Consider the following 21573-nt stretch of genomic DNA (forward strand, 5'->3'; position numbering starts at 1 on the left):
CTCCCAACCACAAGGTGTCAGACAGAAACAGTGTGAACATGACCATAGGCGGAGTTCACGTCACATGAGGGATGCTTGTTTAGCATGTACAATGTGAAATACTAAGCATGATACGTTGGCCAAACCGAAGCCAAAAAATTATCTAACTTGCTGTGCTTCTTTTTTCAGAAAGCAACATATCATTCAGAACTTTTTATTTTAACATATTCCTTCAATTTAGGACATTATTTTTCCTTTACAGAGATGTGGATTAGAAAGAATGACATGGATTAAGAGACACGTTTTGTAATTATTCAGATCCTTTGTGTAAAAGACTCAAAGCAAAACTGAAAGGTAAAACTATGATATAACTATGGCCAAAATAAGCTCCATAAGTATTAACATGTCTAAATTTCTCACATATTTAACAGCCCCTTTAGCCCCTTAATACTCTCAAATTATGAAGCAAAAGCACAAGGCCAGTCTAAAAAGTGTAATCTTTAAGGGTTAATGCAAGCAATAAGCGGAGCCATCTCATTACATTACTGCATGCATAGCATCCTCCATCTGCGACTACAGTGTCAATGAATAGAAAATAGGCTGTAATAATTGGGAAGAAGCTAGAAAGTAAGGTCACAACCTATGCTCAGCCAAGTGTGAAACACATCAGAGTGACAGGAGGCACTGGCCTAGTCCACGGCATGGCATGGAAACCCTCTTCACGGAAATTAATCAGAATTTTCCTTAGCGATGAAAACAACAAAAATTTCCAAGACAGAGAACCAAACAACCAGACTTTATCCATCCTATAGCCAGTACTGTGAAGCCTAGTAAAGGAAATGTATAATCACAATGATGTTTAGCAATGCTTTTTTTCATATCACAATCTGCAATTAAAAAAAAAAATACTTGTAATTTGCATACTGACCATTTCGGCTATTTTTGACTTATTTCCTGAAGACTTCTCAGAGGGTTCATTATCATCACACGAGGAGGGACAGTCAACACCTTTATATAAAGCTAATAACACAGCTTGCCCCAATCACAATAGCTAATATCACAGCTCAGCATTTCATCAAAGTTACACTTGCACATGATCATTAGATGCTTCAAGTCGATTGCTACTAACGTGCAAGTGAATTTCCTGAAAGAACAGGAAGTATAACAGGCCAGTGTGAAAATTTCAAGATTTATAGTTTTTGTTTTTTTTCTTATTAAATACAGATTGTGATATGAATGAAATAAACACATGTAACATAAAACCTGATTGCAAACAATAGTTCATTCTCCGATGAGTGAATCCATGACAAGAAGTTCCAGGACTCGTCTTCTAGGTAAAAAAAAAAACTTTAATTTTATTACATCATGTCAAAGTTTAGTGTAGTATAAAAATGTAAATCTTCCGAAATCAAGAAAATAAAGTGATAGAATCCCACGCGTTTCAAGCCCACGATGTTAAAGGATCCTTATGCCGTGAATAAGAGCCCTCCAATATCATGGGTTCAAAGCCTTTAACGTGATGTAATAAAGAATCAAAGCTTTTTTTCTTATCTAGGAGACGAGTACTGGAAATTTAGGTTAGCTTTGGATCAGGTAAGCAGCAGCCATCGGCCGGCTGGGATATGTTCCTCTGCATCGTCTATGAATTGCAAGGCTACATGAGCCGTCTTCTTAATTTACATAGGTGAGCAGAGAAGAAAAATCAGTTACATTATCGGATGATAAATTTCCTTTAACACAACAGTTTGCCGTTACATATTTTAATGTAATCTTATTTTAATTTACATAGTCAAAATTTCATTGCAAAACTTTGCTAACTATAAAGAAGAGAAATCACAGCAGAATACAATACCAGGAACAAGATACTTCACACCACAGTGAAGTTAATCAAGAAGACTATAACCCTGGTCCCACATATACAATGTGCGGTGCCCCATCGCTAGCCTCCTAATCAGCTGTTCAGGACTGCTGGACTGTGAAGGGACGGTGAAGCAGGGCGGCACGTCGGCGTGGAAGGCCATTTCTTCTGCGTCACACAGTTGGACTCTATTAGTAGGTGATGCTCAGAGGCAAATTAATAAATGAGAGTGCAGCATCGTAGGCAATTTTCTGTTTCTAAGGGTATTATTACAATTGCACAGTTTAACAAATATTCTGCACCAAAATCTGCATGTCGTTCAACAGTTTGAAATACAAACAAAATATACAATGTCTTTTTTTTCTTTTTAAACTGTGGATTAGAAACCCAAGACATGGAAAAATTTACATTTTTGCCACTTATTGATGCACTTTTCACAAAGGTACTCCATTAGTTAGCCACACACATTAGCCACATGAAAAGGGGCTAATCTGACCTCGGATTCATAATACATCACACCGGAAATACGTGCCATATATCCAAGGGTCAGTCTTGGATTTCTGCCATTAATTCTCCAGTTAATCCCCTGTGGATTTTTCATAGCAACAAATCCATGACCTGAGCATACCCTTACCATAACTAATCCCTTTACAAGTAGGGCAGAACCACTTGCTCTTTAGGTGCAATATTATTTTATATTCTATGTATTCCAATTCCCTAGCCATCCACTTTGCTGTAGGTTTTCACCACATCTGCCCATGACCATATAATCTTATGAGTACATCAAGATAGTGTGGTAGGAGCACACAAGCGGAGCTCAAAAAGCATTGGTGCACATGAGCTGGGAGCATTCGTTTCTTCTGTTTCTCAGCATGGTGCAATCTTATTTTATATTCTAATAACTTATCCATGTGCATAGCACTTTGCTGTAGGTTTTCAATATCATTAAAGGCAACACATCGGCCCAGGACCATATGATCTTATGAGTACACCAAGGGTCGGAGCTCACAAAGCACTGGTGCACCAGATTTGGAGGCGTTTGTTTCTTCCATTTCTCAACAATATAATAAAAGGCTAACAGACCACATGTTAAGCATTATGGCGGAACATCTTGATCCAGTTTTGAGAAGTAGATAAAAACATTTACCTACAGTATAACCAAGTGGATAAAAACAATATATGACTAACAATTAAACAATGTTTCTGCAAAACTTGTATTTTCAACAGAACTTCGAAATCTATTTTTATATGTAATGATATACACTCACTGGCCACTTTATTAGGTACACCTGTCCAACTGTGTGTTAAGACTTAATTTCTAATCAGCCAATCACATGGCGGCAACTCAGTGCATTTAGGCATGTAGACATGGTCAAGACAATCTCCTGCAGTTCAAACCGAGCATCAGTATGGGGAAGAAAGGTGATTTGAGTGCCTTTGAACGTGGCATGATTGTTGGTGCCAGAAGGGCTGGTCTGAGAATTTCAGAAACTGCTGATCTACTGGGATTTTCACGCACAACCATCTCTAGGGTTTACAGAGAATGGTCCGAAAAATAAAAAAAATCCAGTGAGCGGCAGTTCTGTGGCCGGAAATGCCATGTTGATGCCAGAGGTCAGAGGAGAATGGGCAGACTGGTTCGAGCTGATAGAAAGGCAACAGTGACTCAAATTGCCACCCGTTACAACCAAGGTAGGCAGAAGAGCATCTCTGAACGCACAGTGTGTCGAACTTTGAGGTAGATGGGCTACAGCAGCAGAAGACCACACTGGGTACCACTCCTCTCAGCAAAGAACAGGAAACTGAGGCTACAATTTGCACAAGCTCATCGAAATTGGACAGTAGAAGATTGGAAAAACGTTGCCTGGTCTGATGAGTCTCGATTTCTGCTGCGACATTCGGATGGTAGGGTCAGAATTTGGCGTAAACAACATGAAAGCATGGATCCATCCTGCCTTGTATCAACGGTTCAGGCTGGTGGTGGTGGTGTCATGGTGTGGGGAATTTTTTCTGGGCACTCTTTGGGCCCCTTGGTACCAATTGAGCATCGTTGCAACACCACAGCCTACCTGAGTATTGTTGCTGACCATGTCCATCCCTTTATGACCACAATGTACCCAACATCTGATGGCTACTTTCAGCAGGATAATGCGCCATGTCATAAAGCTCGAATCATCTCAGATTGGTTTCTTGAACATGACAATGAGTTTACTGTACTCAAATGGCCTCCTCAGTCACCAGATCTCAATCCAATAGAGCATCTTTGGGATGTGGTGGAACGGGAGATTCGCATCAGGGATGTGCAGCCGACAAATCTGCGCCAACTGTGTGATGCCATCATGTCAATATGGTCCAAAATCTCTGAGGAATGCTTCCAGCACCTTGTTGAATCTCTGCCACGAAGAATTGAGGCAGTTCTGAAGGCAAAAGGGGGTCCAACCCCTTACTAGCATGGTGTACCTAATAAATTGGCCAGTGAGTGTATGTTCTAAGAGCACCAGATTATGCTGAAGCCCTCAACATATATATATATATATATATATATATATATATATATATATATATATATATATATATATATATATATATATATATATATATACACTCACTGGCCACTTTATTAGGTACACCTGTCCAACTGTGTGTTAAGACTTAATTTCTAATCAGCCAATCACATGGCGGCAACTCAGTGCATTTAGGCATGTAGACATGGTCAAGACAATCTCCTGCAGTTCAAACCGAGCATCAGTATGGGGAAGAAAGGTGATTTGAGTGCCTTTGAACGTGGCATGATTGTTGGTGCCAGAAGGGCTGGTCTGAGAATTTCAGAAACTGCTGATCTACTGGGATTTTCACGCACAACCATCTCTAGGGTTTACAGAGAATGGTCCGAAAAAGAAAAAAAATCCAGTGAGCGGCAGTTCTGTGGCCGGAAATGCCATGTTGATGCCAGAGGTCAGAGGAGAATGGGCAGACTGGTTCGAGCTGATAGAAAGGCAACAGTGACTCAAATTGCCACCCGTTACAACCAAGGTAGGCAGAAGAGCATCTCTGAACGCACAGTGCGTCGAACTTTGAGGCAGATGGGCTACAGCAGCAGAAGACCACACTGGGTACCACTCCTCTCAGCTAAGAACAGGAAACTGAGGCTACAATTTGCACAAGCTCATCGAAATTGGACAGTAGAAGATTGGAAAAACGTTGCCTGGTCTGATGAGTCTCGATTTCTGCTGCAACATTCGGATGGTAGGGTCAGAATTTGGCGTAAACAACATGAAAGCATGGATCCATCCTGCCTTGTATCAACGGTTCAGGCTGGTGGTGGTGGTGTCATGGTGTGGGGAATTTTTTTCTTGGCACTCTTTGGGCCCCTTGGTACCAATTGAGCATCGTTGCAACACCACAGCCTACCTGAGTATTGTTGCTGACCATGTCCATCCCTTTATGACCACAATGTACCCAACATCTGATGGCTACTTTCAGCAGGATAATGCGCCATGTCATAAAGCTCGAATCATCTCAGATTGGTTTCTTGAACATGACAATGAGTTTACTGTACTCAAATGGCCTCCTCAGTCACCAGATCTCAATCCAATAGAGCATCTTTGGGATGTGGTGGAACGGGAGATTCGCATCAGGGATGTGCAGCCGACAAATCTGCGCCAACTGTGTGATGCCATCATGTCAATATGGTCCAAAATCTCTGAGGAATGCTTCCAGCACCTTGTTGAATCTCTGCCACGAAGAATTGAGGCAGTTCTGAAGGCAAAAGGGGGTCCAACCCCTTACTAGCATGGTGTACCTAATAAAGTGGCCAGTGAGTGTATATATATATATATATATATATATATATATATATATATATATATATATATATATATATTTGGTCATATCTTTGCCAATCGTATTTTTCTCAGTGTGTGTGGCTTGAATCATCAGGACTCTTGGAAGCACAGATGGGGGAGCTACAAGGCAAATTTCAGGAACATACGTAAGATCATTCAGCTTATAGGATTGCTTCATGTTCTATTTTTAAGCTCATATAGAGTTTAGATTGCTAAATACCTTTGTTTTTTTTCCAGAAATGTTTGACCATTTGCGACATTTCCTATTCTAGATGGCGTAAGCATAGTTATGCAAAGGCAATGAGATCAGGAGAGGTTGAAAATTAGATAATTTTTACAATTACCTAATCAGAAAGAAAAGTTCGAATTAGTAAAAAAATAGCCAAAATCTAACAAGAAAAAATATTTTAAAGGGAATTTGCCCCAGCCGCATAAAGTAATGATGGATACCCTGTATAATAGTGGCTTTTATGCATTAGTATGTATTTTACAGTTCGTTATGGCATTGCGGCCTTAACATGGGTGGGATGAATGCACCCTAAGGTGCTGTATGAGCCGAAGACGAGCCATCCTTTCTTTAGCAGTCAAGTCCTCCTGTAGTTGAATAACAGCCATCTCCATATGCTTTATTTAGGGAGAAATAGGTGAATTATGGACAGGAAAGCCAGCATATCATGAATATGGAGGACTTCAGAGCAAGTGCCTATTATAGGAGGAAACCCAACGTTCAGCTTAAGAAACACCTATTAAAATCACACTTTATCAAAAGTACTGCAGGAAAACCAGTCAGTTGTCTCCAAAGCTCTGCACTCTGCAGGTAAACTCTCAGATATAGGATAATTCATGTGGTTTTCATCAGACCGGACTGTCCAAAAATAATCCCACCATAGTATTAGAGAAGATGTAGAAGCGCCAGACTGTAGACAGTCAGGACTGCTTGGGTTGGAGCTCATTCTATCCGACCAGTCTTGTGTATCTACAGCTCAGCACTACAATTAGACAGTGTTCAGCATATCTAAGGCCCAGAGTTTCATAGATTATGTTTGGCATATGCCAAATGTATCTAAACACCCCACACACCAAAAGATGTCCTACTGACAAACATTGGTCGGCAAGCTATCTTTGCAATGGGAGTCTACTGGTGATATACGGCACTGCGCACCCATAAAGAAGCAAGAATTGCACCCTCCCATTATAGAAATGCTCTTAAAGGGGTTGTCCGGGCTTTTCACATAATCTCAGTACATATCTGGAATGCAGAATTATGACAATAAGTAATTTACTTTCTGTCACTAGTTTACACGGTTTTCTAGATATTCTGAACAGAACGTCCAAGGGGGGGGTGTTATGGCATTGAAATGAGAACTAGTCGTAACCTCCTACTCTACTCCAAACATGCCCTCTATAGCAACAACTCCACCCTCCATAGCTACAGGCCCACCCCGTCCACATGAAGAAGCCCTCATCACACAGTAACGAATTCTTCCCCTCCAGCAGCCTCAGTGCAGAGAGCAGAGAGCTGCTCCTCCCCCAGACACACACTGAACAGTTATCTATGTAAAGTGAATCTAGTGAGGAGTGAAAATCGTCCTGTATTCTGGGACACTCCATGATTACAATACATAACTCATTATCAGTAATTCCTTCCCTCACTGTCGCAGGCTGCTGGCAGCAGTGAGAACAGACTGTGTGATGGCCAGTGTTGGGGGTCTGCAGCTTCTAATCTGCACAGGGGATGGCAGTCACTGATGTAATCTGTTGTGTGACAAAGCCTCTGCTGTGTGAATGAGACAGCTCTGTGTCACTGATGTCTTCACACAGCAGCAGATTTGGTGCAGTGTATATGTGAGCACTGTGTCTCTAATGACACAAATACTGATGGGAGCAGCGTGTCCAATCAGCAGCTGTAACAGTGTGAAGTGTTGGGGGGTGTATGTATGTATGCATTGTGCTGCTTTCACAAATACAGGATCACTGCTGTGCTCTTTCCAATGCTTGAATGATGATAAAGATGAGTGCTGGTGCAGTTTACTGCCAGCCAATGACTGGGAAGTGGGTGGTGCTGGTCACTGGAGCTTGCTGGGAGTTTGGTGGAGCTTCACACATACACTGCACCAAATCTGCTGCTGTGTGAAGACATCAGTGACACAGAGCTGTCTCATTTACACAGCAGAGGATTTGTCACACAACAGATTACATCAGTGACTGCCATCCCCTGTGCAGATTAGAAGCTGCAGACCCCCATCACTGGCCTTCACACAGTCTGTTCTCACTGCTGCCAGCAGCCTGGGACAGTGAGGAAAGGAATTACTGATAATGAGTTATGTATTGTAATCATGGAGTGGCCCAGAATACAGGACGATTTTCACTCCTCACTAGATTCACTTTACATAGATAACTGTTCAGTGTGTGTCTGGGGGAGGAGCAGCTCTCTGCTCTCTGCACTGAGGCTGTTGGAGGGGAAGAATTCGTTACTGTGTGATGAGGGCTGCTTCATGTGGACGGGGAGAGCCTGTAGCTATGGAGGGTGGGGTTGTTGCTATAGAGGGCATGTTGGAGTAGAGTAGGAGGTTACGACTAGTTCTCATTTCAATGCCATAACACCCCCCCCCCTTGGACGTTCTGTTCAGAATATCTAGAAAACCGTGCAAACTAGTGACAGAAAGTAAATCACTTATTGTCATAATTCTGCAGCCCAGATATGTACTGAGATTATGTGAAAAGCCCGGACAACCCCTTTAAGAGTATGTATATATAACCGCACTGATTAGTAACAAAAAAAAATTACTTTAACCCTTTGCCAATGCCAAATCATAGTCATCTCTGTTAGGCGCAGAAGAGGTGATGATCAATGAAACAATGTGCATTTCAGTTCTTTACCCAACTACAACTGGCCGTGAATAAATAAGTATTTTCCTGAGCGATTTATCACAGAGCCTTACCCCACGGTTGGATCCAGAGCAATACCCTTGGGATTGTATAGTTCCCGATCAAGAAGAGTGACGCAGGTGTCACCGTTTTTATTGCAGACAAATATTCGGTCATCGATGTCATCCACAAAGTAGAAGTTTCCGGTTAACCAATCTATAGCCATCTGTTCTACATCTGAAAAATAAAACAGAAAAACCTGGTTGACAAAAACATAACACGGGTAATGCCCCCTTTCATTTACAATAGGCTATGAAGGCAGATTCTCAGGGAGATCAGTGTCCGGCCCTTAGATCTTAACAGCTCATTTACATATTAACAAAATCGTGGTTTTCTCTGGAGTAAAACATTGGATTGCAGATATCAAGATATCATTTTATTGAACGTTCAATTATGTGCATGCCCATACACATGCATGCCCATGATGGCTTAGGAGTATAGTTCCAACAGACAGATTCTCGTTAAGTATACAAAACAAATATTTAAAGGGAACCTGTCACGGAGAGCCCCACTGCCAGGAGGAAGTGAACTTTAATTCCCCTTACAGGCTCTTTCATTCATAGAGGTGGCCGTTTTTTGACTTGGGCTGAACAGTCATCCTGTACAGTTCTGGTCTGTATATGGATCTAGATTAAATGACAATGGATATTGTTTTCCTCAACCAACATGCTCCAGTATTTATTTTTTTATTAAAAACTCTATTGGATATTTTCATGCCTTTTTCTGTTCAACATATTTATAATATGACTTAATTTAGGAATGGTCAAGCATGAATTCAGCCGCTAGTCATCTCTCCTGTCCACCCCATCTATGCTCGGCTTGTAACATGTTATTGGTAGACACAACTGGCAGTGGTTGGTCTCTCCAGGGATGGCTAAAATTTTAAGAAATGAAATCATTCCCGATCTTTTTCTTCCCCAACTTACTTCATCCTTCAAATGATGAGTATGTGTGCTGTCAAAAAGCCTCTACTGACCTTGAATGGCGTATAGAGGCTTTTCTAATATCAAAAGTGAAGATTAGCTTCCTAAAAGATTGATATTCAAAAACTAAGACGTACACTTCCCCATAAACTTTAAAATGTTAGGTATTAAAAGGTGATTACTAGTAAACATGGACTTTTATGAGGAGATGTGGAGCAGCATCTGTGCAGGGACAAAGTGAAAAGTGCAATATTTTATAATTGCTCACAAGCTGATCAAAACACGGGTATTACATACCTGGTAATGTGTTTTTTCATGAGACATGACGGCACCACGAGAGAGGGGACCTTCAAGATAAAAGGGGCGGCTCCTCTCTCCGCATCAGTTGTTTTACAGAGCACGAGAGGAACTCCGCAGGTTAGTGCACACATAAATAATACCTATTTTACACTGCTAAATTTCCAACACCAAGGGAGTGTATAATACTAACCAAACACCCAGCTAATGACGTGATCAAATAGGGCGGGAATATAAGGGTGCCGTCATGTCTCATGAAAAAACACATTACCAGGTATGTAATACCCGTGTTTTTCCATGGTACATGACGGCACCACGAGAGAGTTAGAGATTTGTATTCTCTTTAGGGGGGGATCACTGCCTGTAACACTCTTCTCCCAAATGTGAGATCAGAGGTAGCAGATAGGTAATGTCTGAAAAAGGTAGATGGAGAGGACCAAGTGGCCGCCTTACAGATTTGGTCGATGGAGACGTCAGCTCTCTCCACCCAGGACGTTGCCATGGCCCTCGTGGAGTGGGCTTTTAGGCCCTCTGGAACAGCCCTGCCTGCACTACTATATGCTAACATGATGGCATCTGTCACCCATCTAGCTATAGTCTGCTTAGAGGCTTTAAGGCCTTTTCTTGCCCCCTGGTATGAGACAAATAAGGCCCTCTGTTTTCTCCAAGGTCTTGTCATGTCTAAATACTGTAGGATACATCTCCTAACGTCTAAGCAATGAAGTCTCTCCTCCTTCTGTTTACCGGGGTTAGGACAAAAAGATGGTAGGACTATCTCCTCAGCCCTGTGAAATTTCGACACTACCTTAGGGAGGTATGCTGGGTCTAATTTTAACACAACTCTATTGTCCATGACCTGAGTGTATTGCGGGTCTGCTGATAGTGCGTGTAAGTCCCCAACCGTACGGGCCGATGTGAGTGCCACTAATAAAGCTGTCTTTAAAGTTAACACTTTATCTGATGTTGCGTTTAGTGGTTCAAATGGACTTTCTGTCAGAGATGATAGAACTAAATTTAGATCCCAGGGAGGAGGCATAGGAGACGGGACAGAGTCAGCTCTAGTACAGGCCCGGATAAATCTGGCCACCCATCTATTGTTTGCCAGGTCATAGTTGAATAAGTCTGCCAGGGCTGAAATGTGAACTTTTGAGGGTGCTGACAGCTAACCCCAACCCTAAGCCCTTCTGCAGAAACTCCAGTACTGCCCCTATCAGTACTTCTCCCTCCTGTATCGGGCCTGAGGTAGATAAAAATTTTCTCCATATCCTTCCATAAATTTTTGTAGTCACTGGTTTTCTGCTACTGAGTAAGGTGGATATTAACCCCGCTGAGAAACCTTTTTTCTCTAACAGTGACCTTTCAAATTCCAGGCTGTGAAATACAGCCTGGACTTCGGAGGGTAACCGAAGGGACCCTGTGTCAGCAGGTCGTGGTCCTCTGGGAGCACCCATGGGTCCGCCACCGACATCACTCTCAGCCAGTAGAACCACGGTCTTTTCGGCCAAAAGGGAGCTATCATAATTACTCTGGCTTGGTCCTCCCTGATCTTCCTCAGAACTGCTGGAATGAGGCACACTGGAGGGAAGGCATACATGAGACCTGGTGTCCACTTTATCCTGAAGGCGTCTACTGCCAACGGCCAGTCTGCTGGACTTAGGGAGCAGAATTTTTTAACCTTCTTGTTGGTTTTTGAGGCGAAGAGATCTATGATGGGTTTCCCCCACATATGCACAATCCGTTGAAAAATGGACTATCTTAGGCGCCATTCTCCTTGCCTCAGGTGGTTCCTGCTCAGAAAGTCTGCCTTCAGGTTGTCTACGCCTCGAATATGCAGGGCCGATGATGAAAAGAACTGGTGTTCTGCTAGATTCATGATCCTTTTTGCTATTCGCATCAGGGACCGAGAACGGGTGCCCCCCTGGTGGTTCACATATGCGACTGCTGTACGGTTGTCTGATAGGACTCTCACATGATGTCCTCTTAGGTGTGTCAACAATCCCTCCAGCGCTCTTTCGATGGCTAGTAGCTCCCACTCGTTTGAGGATAATTTCTTTCCTCCTGGAGCCAGGGATCCTGGAGCCACCGTGTGTCTAGATGGGCTCCCCAGCCCCATGGACTGGCGTCCGTTGTGACTACTCTGGAGGCTGTGTATGTCCAGGGAACTCCTCTTGGAGAGGACTCTATCTGTAACCACCACTTGAGTGACTGGAGTACAGGGTCCGGGAGGGTGAGCTTCTGCTCTAACTGCCCCTAAAGCCTCAGGTCGTTTTGTAGAACACACCACTGAAGTTCTCTTGTGTGAAACTGTGCCCATTTTACTGCTGGTATGCAGGAAGTTAGGGACCCGAACACTGACATGGCCCTTCTCAGAGTTTTTTTTTTTTTTTTTTTTTTAATGTTGCCATGATTAGATTTTTGATCTTCTCTTTTTTCTCCTCTGGGAGGCGACACTCCTGTACCACCGAGTCCAATGTTAGGCCCAAAAAATTTTGGGTCATTGCTGGTACCAGTTTAGATTTTTTTGAGGTTCAGTTGCCAACCCAGGGTCTGTAGTGTCTCCATCACTATTTTGACTTGTTCTTGACAGTGAGAGAAATTTCTTCCCACTATCAAGAAGTCGTCCAGATATGGTATCACCAGAGTGTCTTTTTCCCCGAGATGGGCTGTGACCTCTGCAATTAATTTTATGAAGACTCGGGGAGCTATCGCTACACCAAAGGGAAGAGCCCTGTATTGAAAGCGACGCCACTGAGACCTTATCTGAACCGCCACTCTGAGATATTTGCGGTCTTGTTGCCGGATCGTGACATGATAGTAAGCATCCTTGAGATCCAGGACTGCCATGTAGCACTGAGGATAAAGGAGCTTCACCACTGACCTTATCGCTTCCATCTTGAATGATGGAACTATCAGATATTTGTTGAGGCCTTTCAAATTTATAATCGTCCTCCAGGAATTGTCTGGCTTTTTTATAAAAAATAGGGGGGAGTAAAAACCTTCCTTCTCTTTTTCCGGAATTTCTTCCAGGACCTGTTTTTCTAGAAGTGATAATACTTCTCCTTCCAGACTTTCTTGTTTTTCTTGAGATGACTGTACTGGAGTCTGCATGTATCTTCGTGGCGGCCAGTGGTGAAATCTTAATTCCAGACCCGACCCTACTATTTGTCGGATCCAGGTACTGGATGAGATCCTCTCCCAGGCTGGGAGGAAGTGAGAGAGCCTTCCCCCCACCTGAGAAGGACCGTCACTGGGAGGGTTTTTTGGTGTCTTTGGAGGGCTTGCCGAAATAGAAGCCTCTCCCACCTCTGGCTCGCTTGTCAGAATTGTTTCTGTCTCGATCCCTGTACTGCTGTCTTCTGAATTTTCGGCCCTTCTGAAAGGAGCGCCAAAAGGCCTGAAATGGCTGTTTTGGGAAATTCTTCTTTTTGTCGCCGGCTTTCTCCAACACGTCATCCAATGGCGGTCCAAACAGGAAATTTCCCTCACATGGCAGAGAGCAGAGTTTCATCTTTGCCTGAGTGTCCCCCGGCCAGCATTTGAGCATACTGCCCGGCGTCCTACATTGGTTAAGGCCGCTGACTTTGCTGCTAGCCTGGCTGAATCTCCTGAAGCCTCAGCAAGAAAGAATGCCGCTGCTCTGATGGCCAGTAATGCTTCCAGAATAGATTCCTCTCTTTGCTCTAGCTGGTCTTCCAGGTTTTCCACCCTTATTTTCAGGGACCTAGCCACAAAAGTGGCCGTGATGGCGGGCCTTAGTGCCCCAGCCGAGACCTCCCAGGCCATCTTAAGACAATTGTCTGTCTTTCAGTCCAGAGGTTCTTTTAGAGAACCTAAATCCTCAAAGGGTAGGGAGGATTTCCTGGCGAGTTTTGATATCACTACATCAATTTTTGGAGCTCTATCCCAGGATGAGGATGCCTCTTCCTCAAAGGAATACCTCCTTTTTAGGGAATTGATTATCTGGGACTTCTCTGGATTTTCCCATTCCCGTTTTATGAGTCCTTCCAGTTGTTCATTAATAGGGAAGGCTCTACGTTTTTTTCTTTTGTAGTCCACTAAACATGAGTTCCTGAGCTGTCTTTTTTGCTCGCTCATCTACCAGCTATCCGTATCCGCTAATTGCAATTCCCTCACTGATTTGCAAACCTCTCTTTGAATTAGAGATCTCAGACTGTCAGAGAATGAGGGTGTCTCTTCCGATACTGTCTTGTTAATACAATCCTGGCACAATCTTTTATTCCAGGATGCTCCTAAGGACTATTGCATAAAGGACATTCTTTATTTTTATTTTTTTCCCTACTCTTCCACCCCGCCAATGTATGTAAAATAGGGGAGAGAGGAGACAAGAGAGAGAGAAAGAGAACAGACATTAGAGTGCTGGACTTTCTCGAAGTTCACTCACCACTAGGACGCTTCACAGAACGGATACCGGACCTGGAGGCTGACTGGTCTTCTCACTGTCTCCCAAAGAGACTAGGGACCCCTCCTTTTTGCGGCGACGATCCGTCCGTGTGCTGCCCGAGTGGCTCCCACTGCTGCTGCAGCGTGTCTGGCTCTTCTCCTCTGAGCGCAACCGCCTCTCCTTCGCCTCCTGGTGCAGCTGCAAGTGCTCTGGCGAAGGGCTCTCCATTTTATAAACTGCTTAACTGCTGCTGTTTTGTGATGAGAGCAGTCACATCTAACAAAATAATGGTGTGGTGACGCCTGCCAGCACTTCCTGGTTATGCCCCCACGCCTGCGCACTATAGCTGGCCTATGCGCACACCCGACAATCACATCCGGTGCATGCTCTCCGCCGGTGCCCCTGCCCCCTTCGGTTGCATGCGCGCTCTCTTCCAGTGCCCATGCTCCCTTCAGGCGTAAGCACGGCTGAAGCACGCACCAGGCGATGCGCGTTCCCCTGACCCGTGCACCCTTCACTTCCGGTGCGCGTCAGGGGTCACTTCCGGTATGCGCCTGGAATGCTTCCCGTGCGTACTTGCGGTCTGTTCTCGGTGTTCCGACGCCATGGACCTCCCGAGCAGCTCTCTTATAGCGCAGTTTGTCAGCCATACCTTGCACTGCCACCACTGTTTCAGTGTACCGTATCAGAGAGACCCGCTGTCGCCCGTCAAACCTGCTGACTGGTCTTACCGGGAGAAGCAACTGCACTACCACCACTGACAACGGGTACTGGATCGGAGAGCCCCGCTATCGCCCGTCATACCTGTAGTCCAGCCTTACCAGGTGAAGCATCTCCACTGCCACCACTGAAATCAGGTAATTCCTCATCAGGGCCGTTTCTGTAGTGCCTGTCTCAACAGGGAGGGTACCCACATAGCCTCCGTGGAGCTTTAATTCTGCCTTGACACCGATGTGTCTCACAGGCTGCATGGCCACTATATGTCGACAGGGAGGGAGCACGGAAAGTGGCCTCCGTGGACTTCTATGGGGCAAGTTTTGGTCATCTTGGAGGGTACACGAACCATGGTCTCCGAGGCATCATTACTTCACCCGGGCAACTGCCTCACGGGCTGTGGCCATGCACTCGCTCAGGGGGGACATAGGAATATATGGCCCTCGAGGCGACTACCGGTACCTGGTGACGGGTGTAGCAGACCAGTGCCTGCCAGTAATCACCCGACCCAGGCCCAGGCATCCTCTTCCAGAATCTTCAAGAGCTTTTCATCTTGAGGGTTCCCCATCGAGGACAGGAAACCAACTGATGCGGAGAGAGGAGCCGCCCCTTTTATCTTGAAGGTTTCCTGTCCTCGTAGGGCGGATCCCCTCTCTCGTGGTGCCGTCATGTACCATGGAAAAAAATGGAATATTAAAAAATCTACATGAAGTTAACATGGAATCAGTAGAGCTCGACATTTCCTTTTTCTCTTGGATTGTCTACGCCTGGACACAACACAAGGTTTTTTGTGTTGTTCCCATACATACAAAGAAAACAAAGAAGCATATAACAAAACATATAATTACAATAATTTTCTGGAACAATTTCAAGGGTGACAACACTTTCGGCCATTATTGCATGCATACACACAAACTTATTGCATTTTTAACCACTTAATGACCGCCGATACGCCTTTTAACGAAGGCAGTAAAGGGTACTAATGCCTCAGCACCGCTTTTTAATGGCACTAAGAAATAAGTGTAAATACTTAGAAGAAAAAGACTGCAGCACTCACCATGTTGCAGAAAGTCTCAAAAAAATCCTTTATTTCACCTCTAGGGTGTAGGAATTTGAGTCTGGAAAGCGGGCTTGGGGGGTAAATGCGGGGACTACATTAAAGGACGATGGCCGTTTCACGTGTTACCGCTTCAACGGGTCCAGGTGAAATAAAGGATTTTTTGAGACTTTCTCCAACATGGTGAGTGCCGCAATTTTTTTCTTCTAAGTATATGCAACGACATGTTTATTTCATTTCTGAGCACCATAATATTGTTCCATGTGCTGAAGGAATTCAGTTAAATAGAGGACCATTAGTTAAAGGACATAAGACTGCTGTTTGGCTCTGGTGCAGTTCACTTTTTTTCCTTCCATTGAGAAATAAGTGTATAGCACCTCCCAGAGTCGTAATTTCTCCAGGGTATCGGCTACCGGGGGTAGCTGAGACCCAAAAAAACGTGGTTCGGGTCGGTTTTACCGACCCCAGTGTTGAAATCGCAGTTATTAATGGAATAATGGTGACCGCAAAAAAAGGCCGATTTCCCATTGAATTCCCATTGAATTTTCCCATTGAATTCCTCTCTCCTCTGATGTGATCACACATCAGAGTAGAGAGAAATGGGGTCCCCCGATTGCCCCCTAGTCTTCTTCTGGGAAGAAAATGGCTGACGCATGCGCAGTGTGCCCGCCGAGATCTGCCAGCCGGCAACAATAGGAAATTTTTCCTATTGAATCTTAGAATGGTAGAGTTGGAAGGGACCTCCTGGGTCATCTGGTCCAACCCCCTGCTCAAAGCAGGATTCACTAAATCATCCCAGACAGATGTCTGTCCAGCCTCTATTTGTCTATCACTGTGATAGACCCTATAACAGTGTTCAAAATGAAAAAAAAAAAATAGTAAATCAAACCCCCATTTATCACCCCCTTAGGTAAAAAATAATAAAATTTAAAAAATGAATTTATTTCAATTTTTCCATTAGGGTTAGGGTTGCGCTAAAGTTAGGGTTGGGCTAAAGTTAGGGTTGGGCTAAAGTTAAGATTGGGTTAGGGTTGTGGTTATGGTTGAGATTACTGTTAGGGTTGGGATTAGGGGTGTGTTGGGGTTAAGTTTATGGTTAGGGTTATGGTTAGAGGTGTGCTGGGGTTAGGGTTGGAGTTAGAATTGGGGGGTTCCACTGTTTAGGTACATCAGGGGGTCTCCGATTTCGAAATGGCGCCACCATTGATTCCAGCCAATTTTGCGTTCAAAAAGTCAAACGGTTTCCCCCACATACGAGGTATTGGCGTACTCAGGAGAAATTGCACAACAGATTTTGGAGTCTATTTTCTCCTGATACCCTTGTGAAAAGATTTGGTTCCAAAGTAAACTTTTGGTGAAAAAAGTAAAATGTTCATTTTTTCCTTCCACATTACTTTAGCTTTTGTAAAGCACCTGAAGGGTTAATAAACTTCTTGAATGTGGTTTTGCGCACCTTTTAGAATAGTGTCACGTTTGGGTATTTTCTGTTATATTGACCCCCCAAACTCACTTCAAATGTGAGGTAATCCCTAAAAAAAATTGTTTTGTAAATTTTGTTGGAAAAATGAGAAATTGCTGGTTAACTTTTACGCCTTATAACTTCCTAACAAAAAAAAAATTATGTTTCCAAAATTGTGCTGATGAAAAGTTGACATGTGGCTATCTGAATTAAGGGTACAAAAATGAAAGGTTTGAAAATTTTTAAATTTTCAAAATTTTTGCCAAATTTCTGTTTTGTTCATAACTAAACACAAGTTATATCGAATAAATTTTACCACTAACATGAAGTACAATATGTCACGAAAAAACATTCTCAGAATCAGAGGGATCCGTTGAAGCGTTACAGAGTTATTACCTCATAAAGTGTCAGTGGTCAGAATTGTAAAAATTGTCATTAAGTACCAAATTGGCTCTGTCACTAAGGGGTTAACGTAACTTAGAGGAGGTTCTCTGGTAGTCAGACATTGATGGTCTTTCCTTACTCTATGCTCATTTAGACAAGCTGCGGTTGGACCCTAACAGATGAAGTGACCTATCCTAAGAATATGTCATCAATATTTGACCCGTGAAGGTCTCCTTGTGCATTTAATCCACTGCATTATATATTGAATATTATGAATACTATCAATTAGTGATTTCCACAAAAAAATTAAAAAAAGTTGAAAGTAAGATTATCGTAATTTAAAAAAATTACTGTACTTAAGGAATTTATATTTTATGCATACATTACACAATTTCAAAAGTTGGAGAAGAATGAAAAAAACAAAAATAAAAGAACAAACAAACAAAAAAAAAAGAAAAATGTCAATTTGAAGCAAAAACAGAAGTGGAAGTACGTGGAGTGGAGGATGTTTTGTAACCGAGCAGCTGGACGGTTCCACCCTTGCTGACTCAGATGTACAAGAATCGCCAGCTGACTAAGAAAGAGAAAACAGCAAGATCCAAGAAATTTACTAAGAAATAGGTTTCTATTGTTCATACCGATTAATATACAGCTCATTTAAAAAGATCCCAAATATCAGATACTATTACGGTACATGCAGATGCTCAGTCAGTCATAGTTCACTAAAATTTAGAAATCACAACCATCCGAATTATCTGCTCACATACTAATGTCCTCCAATATACGGTAATCTTATCAGATGTGTGTACGCGCAAGCCGATGGTATACAGTTTAGACACACATGGTCAAATTTGTTGGTACCCCTCGTTTAATGACAGAAAAACCCACTATAGTCACAGAAATAACTTGAAACTGACAAAAGTAATAATAAATCAAAAATCTATGAAAATGAGCAAATGAAAGTCAGACATTGCTTTTCAACCATGCTTCCACAGAATTAAATTTAAAAAAATACTCGCGTATAAGCCAAGATTTTCAGCCCATTTTTTTGCATGGAGCATCTTATGGGGCCATCATGAACAGTATGGAGCATTATATGGGGCTCCTGATTCAATATGGATATTCAAAAACATTTACCCTACTGATGTCTCAATTAATTTTACTCTTATTGATATTTTTTTTATTTTTGAAATTTACCAGTAGCTGCTGCATTTTCCACCCTAGACTTATACGCGAGTCAATAAGTTTTCCCAGTTTTTTTTGTGGCAAAATTTGGGGGGTCGGCTTATACACGGGTAGGCTTATACTCGTACAAGTATATACGGTAATAATAAAACTCATGAAATAGGCCTGGGCCGAAATGATGGTACCCTTAACGTAATATTTTGTTGCACAACCTTTTGAGGCTATCACTGCAATCAATCGATCCCTGTAACTGTCAATGAGACTTCTGCACCTCGCGTCAGGTAGTCTGTCCCATTCTTCAAAAGGCAAACTGCTCCAGTTGTCTCGTGCTTGAAGGTTGCCTTTTGCAGACGGCATGTTTCAGCTCTTTCCAAAGATGCTCAATAGAATTTAGGTCAGGGCTCGTAGAAGGCCACTTCAGAATAGTCCAATGTTTTCCTCTTAGCCATTCTTTTCCTCTTAGCCATTCTTTAGATGTTTTTAGCTGTGTGTTTTGGGTCATTATCCTGTTTCAAGATCCATGACTTGCGACTGAGACCAAGCTTTCTGACACTGGGCAGCACATTTTTCTCTAGAATCCCATGATAGTCTTGAAATTTCATTGTACCCTGCACAGATTCTAGACACCCTGTACCAGATGCAGCAAAGCAGCCCCAAAACATAACAGAGCCTCCTCCATGTTTGACAGTAGGGACAGTGCTCTTTCCTTGATATGCTTCATTTTTCCATCTGTGAACATAGAGCTGATGTGCCTTGCCAAAAAGTTTCATATTTGTTTCATCTGTCCATACGACATTCTCACAGAAGCTTTGTGGCTTGTCAACATGTAGTTGGGCAAATTCCAGGCTTTTTTATGTTTTTTTTTCAACAATGGTCGTCTCTCATGTAGTCCATTTTTGCTCATACAATGACGGATGGCGCAATCTGACACAGATGTTCCTTGAGTTTGAAGTTCACCTTTAATCTGTTTAGAAGTTTTTCTGGGCTCTTTTGTTACCATTCGTATTATCCGTCTCTTTGATTTGTCATCAATTTTCCTCCTGCAGCCACATCCAGGGAGGTTGGCTACAGTCAAATGGACCTTAAATTTCTGAAAAGCATGTGCAACTGTAGCCACAGGAACATCAAGCTGCTTGGAGACGGTCTTATAACTTTTACCTTTAATATGTTTGTCTGTAATTTTCTTTCTAGTCTCTTGAGACAAGTCTTTCCTTTGCTTCCTCTGGTCCATGTTGAGTGTGATACACGCCATGTCACCAAACAGCTCAGTGAGTATCTGTAGCCCTCTATACAGGCCCACTCACTGATTCCAAGATTGTAGACACCTGTGATGCTAATTAGTGGACACACCGTGATTTAACATGTCCCTTTTGTCCAGGGTCGTACTGGCCCACCGGAGAACCGGAGGATTCTCCGGTGGGCCCAGGCACTGACACCTGCTGGCATATTGGTCAGCAGTTGCCTAGGGCCCCCATTGCTCCAGGGGCCCCCCAGCCAGTGGCATGTCACTAATAGCGGCACAACCCGCTGCTAAAGAGAAATGAATATTCACGCTTCCCCATGCCCCCACGGGCATGGAGAGGAGTGAATACCATTTCACTTTAATAGCGGGCAGCGTTAGCCGCAGGCTGAGGCTAACACTGCCCGCCGGTGTTGCTGAATTGGAGCCCCGGAGGTTGGCCCCTAAAGGGCGGCGAACCCTGATTGCGATTCCTGCAGCTTGGGACCGGAGCGGAGCTGCAGGGATCCAACGCCATCCTCCTTCCTGACCGCCTGATCGGCACTTCCTGTCTGACTCAGCGTGGCTGGACGACGTCATCATTCAGAGCGGCTGTTTCAGAGAGGAAGCTGCTGGGTTGTGCTGCGGCTGCTGGGAACGTGCGGAGAGGTGAGTGGGTGCTGTGCGTGTGTTTTTCTGCCTGCGTGTGTGCGGTTGTGTGTATGTGGTGCCGTGCTTTGTGTGTGTGTGTATATGAGAGAGCAGTGCGGTGCTGTGTGTGGTGCTGTATGTGTGATAGTGGAGTTGTGATGGGGGGCTGCATTATACTCTATGAGGAGGCTACATTAATTCTGTGGGGGACTGCATTATTCTCTCAGGGGGCTACATCATACTATATGAGGAGAGCTGCATTATACGCTCTATGAGGGGGCTACAGTATATTCTATGGGGGGCCGCCCTATGAGGGGGTTGCATTATACTCTGAGGGGGCTACATTATATTCTGTGGAGGGGCTGCATTATACCATATGAGGGTGCTACATTATATTCTATGGGGGGGGACTGCATTATATTTTGCGGGGTGCTTTATTTTATCCTATGACAGAGGCTGTATTATATTCTATGAGAGGGGCTGCATAATATTCCATGAGGGAGGCTACATTATATTCTATGGGGGGGATACTTTATATTCTATGAGGGGGCTACCCCAACCCCTGCTACATAATTAAGACATGTACTACCTTATATTATACCCTGATATTAGCGAGTTTTACCACACAATTGGTGTTATTTATTTCTATGTAGTTACATAGTGGGCCCCAAG

At 43.5% G+C, this 21573-nt stretch overlaps 1 protein-coding gene across 1 annotated transcript in view; it reads right to left on the bottom strand.

The window, feature by feature from the left end:
* The window catches only part of LRP1 (LDL receptor related protein 1), a 518911-nt gene that overhangs the window by 255297 nt on the left and 242041 nt on the right, over positions 1–21573 (bottom strand). The window contains exon 7 of the mRNA XM_073576846.1: positions 8625–8787. Coding sequence (XP_073432947.1) covers positions 8625–8787 — 163 coding nt within the window. The remainder of the gene's footprint in view (positions 1–8624; positions 8788–21573) is intronic.

The sequence above is a fragment of the Dendrobates tinctorius genome, unplaced genomic scaffold (assembly GCF_039654945.1).
Source record: "Dendrobates tinctorius isolate UK_male_01 unplaced genomic scaffold, ASM3965494v1 ptg000051l, whole genome shotgun sequence".
NCBI classification, from domain to species: domain Eukaryota; kingdom Metazoa; phylum Chordata; class Amphibia; order Anura; family Dendrobatidae; genus Dendrobates; species Dendrobates tinctorius.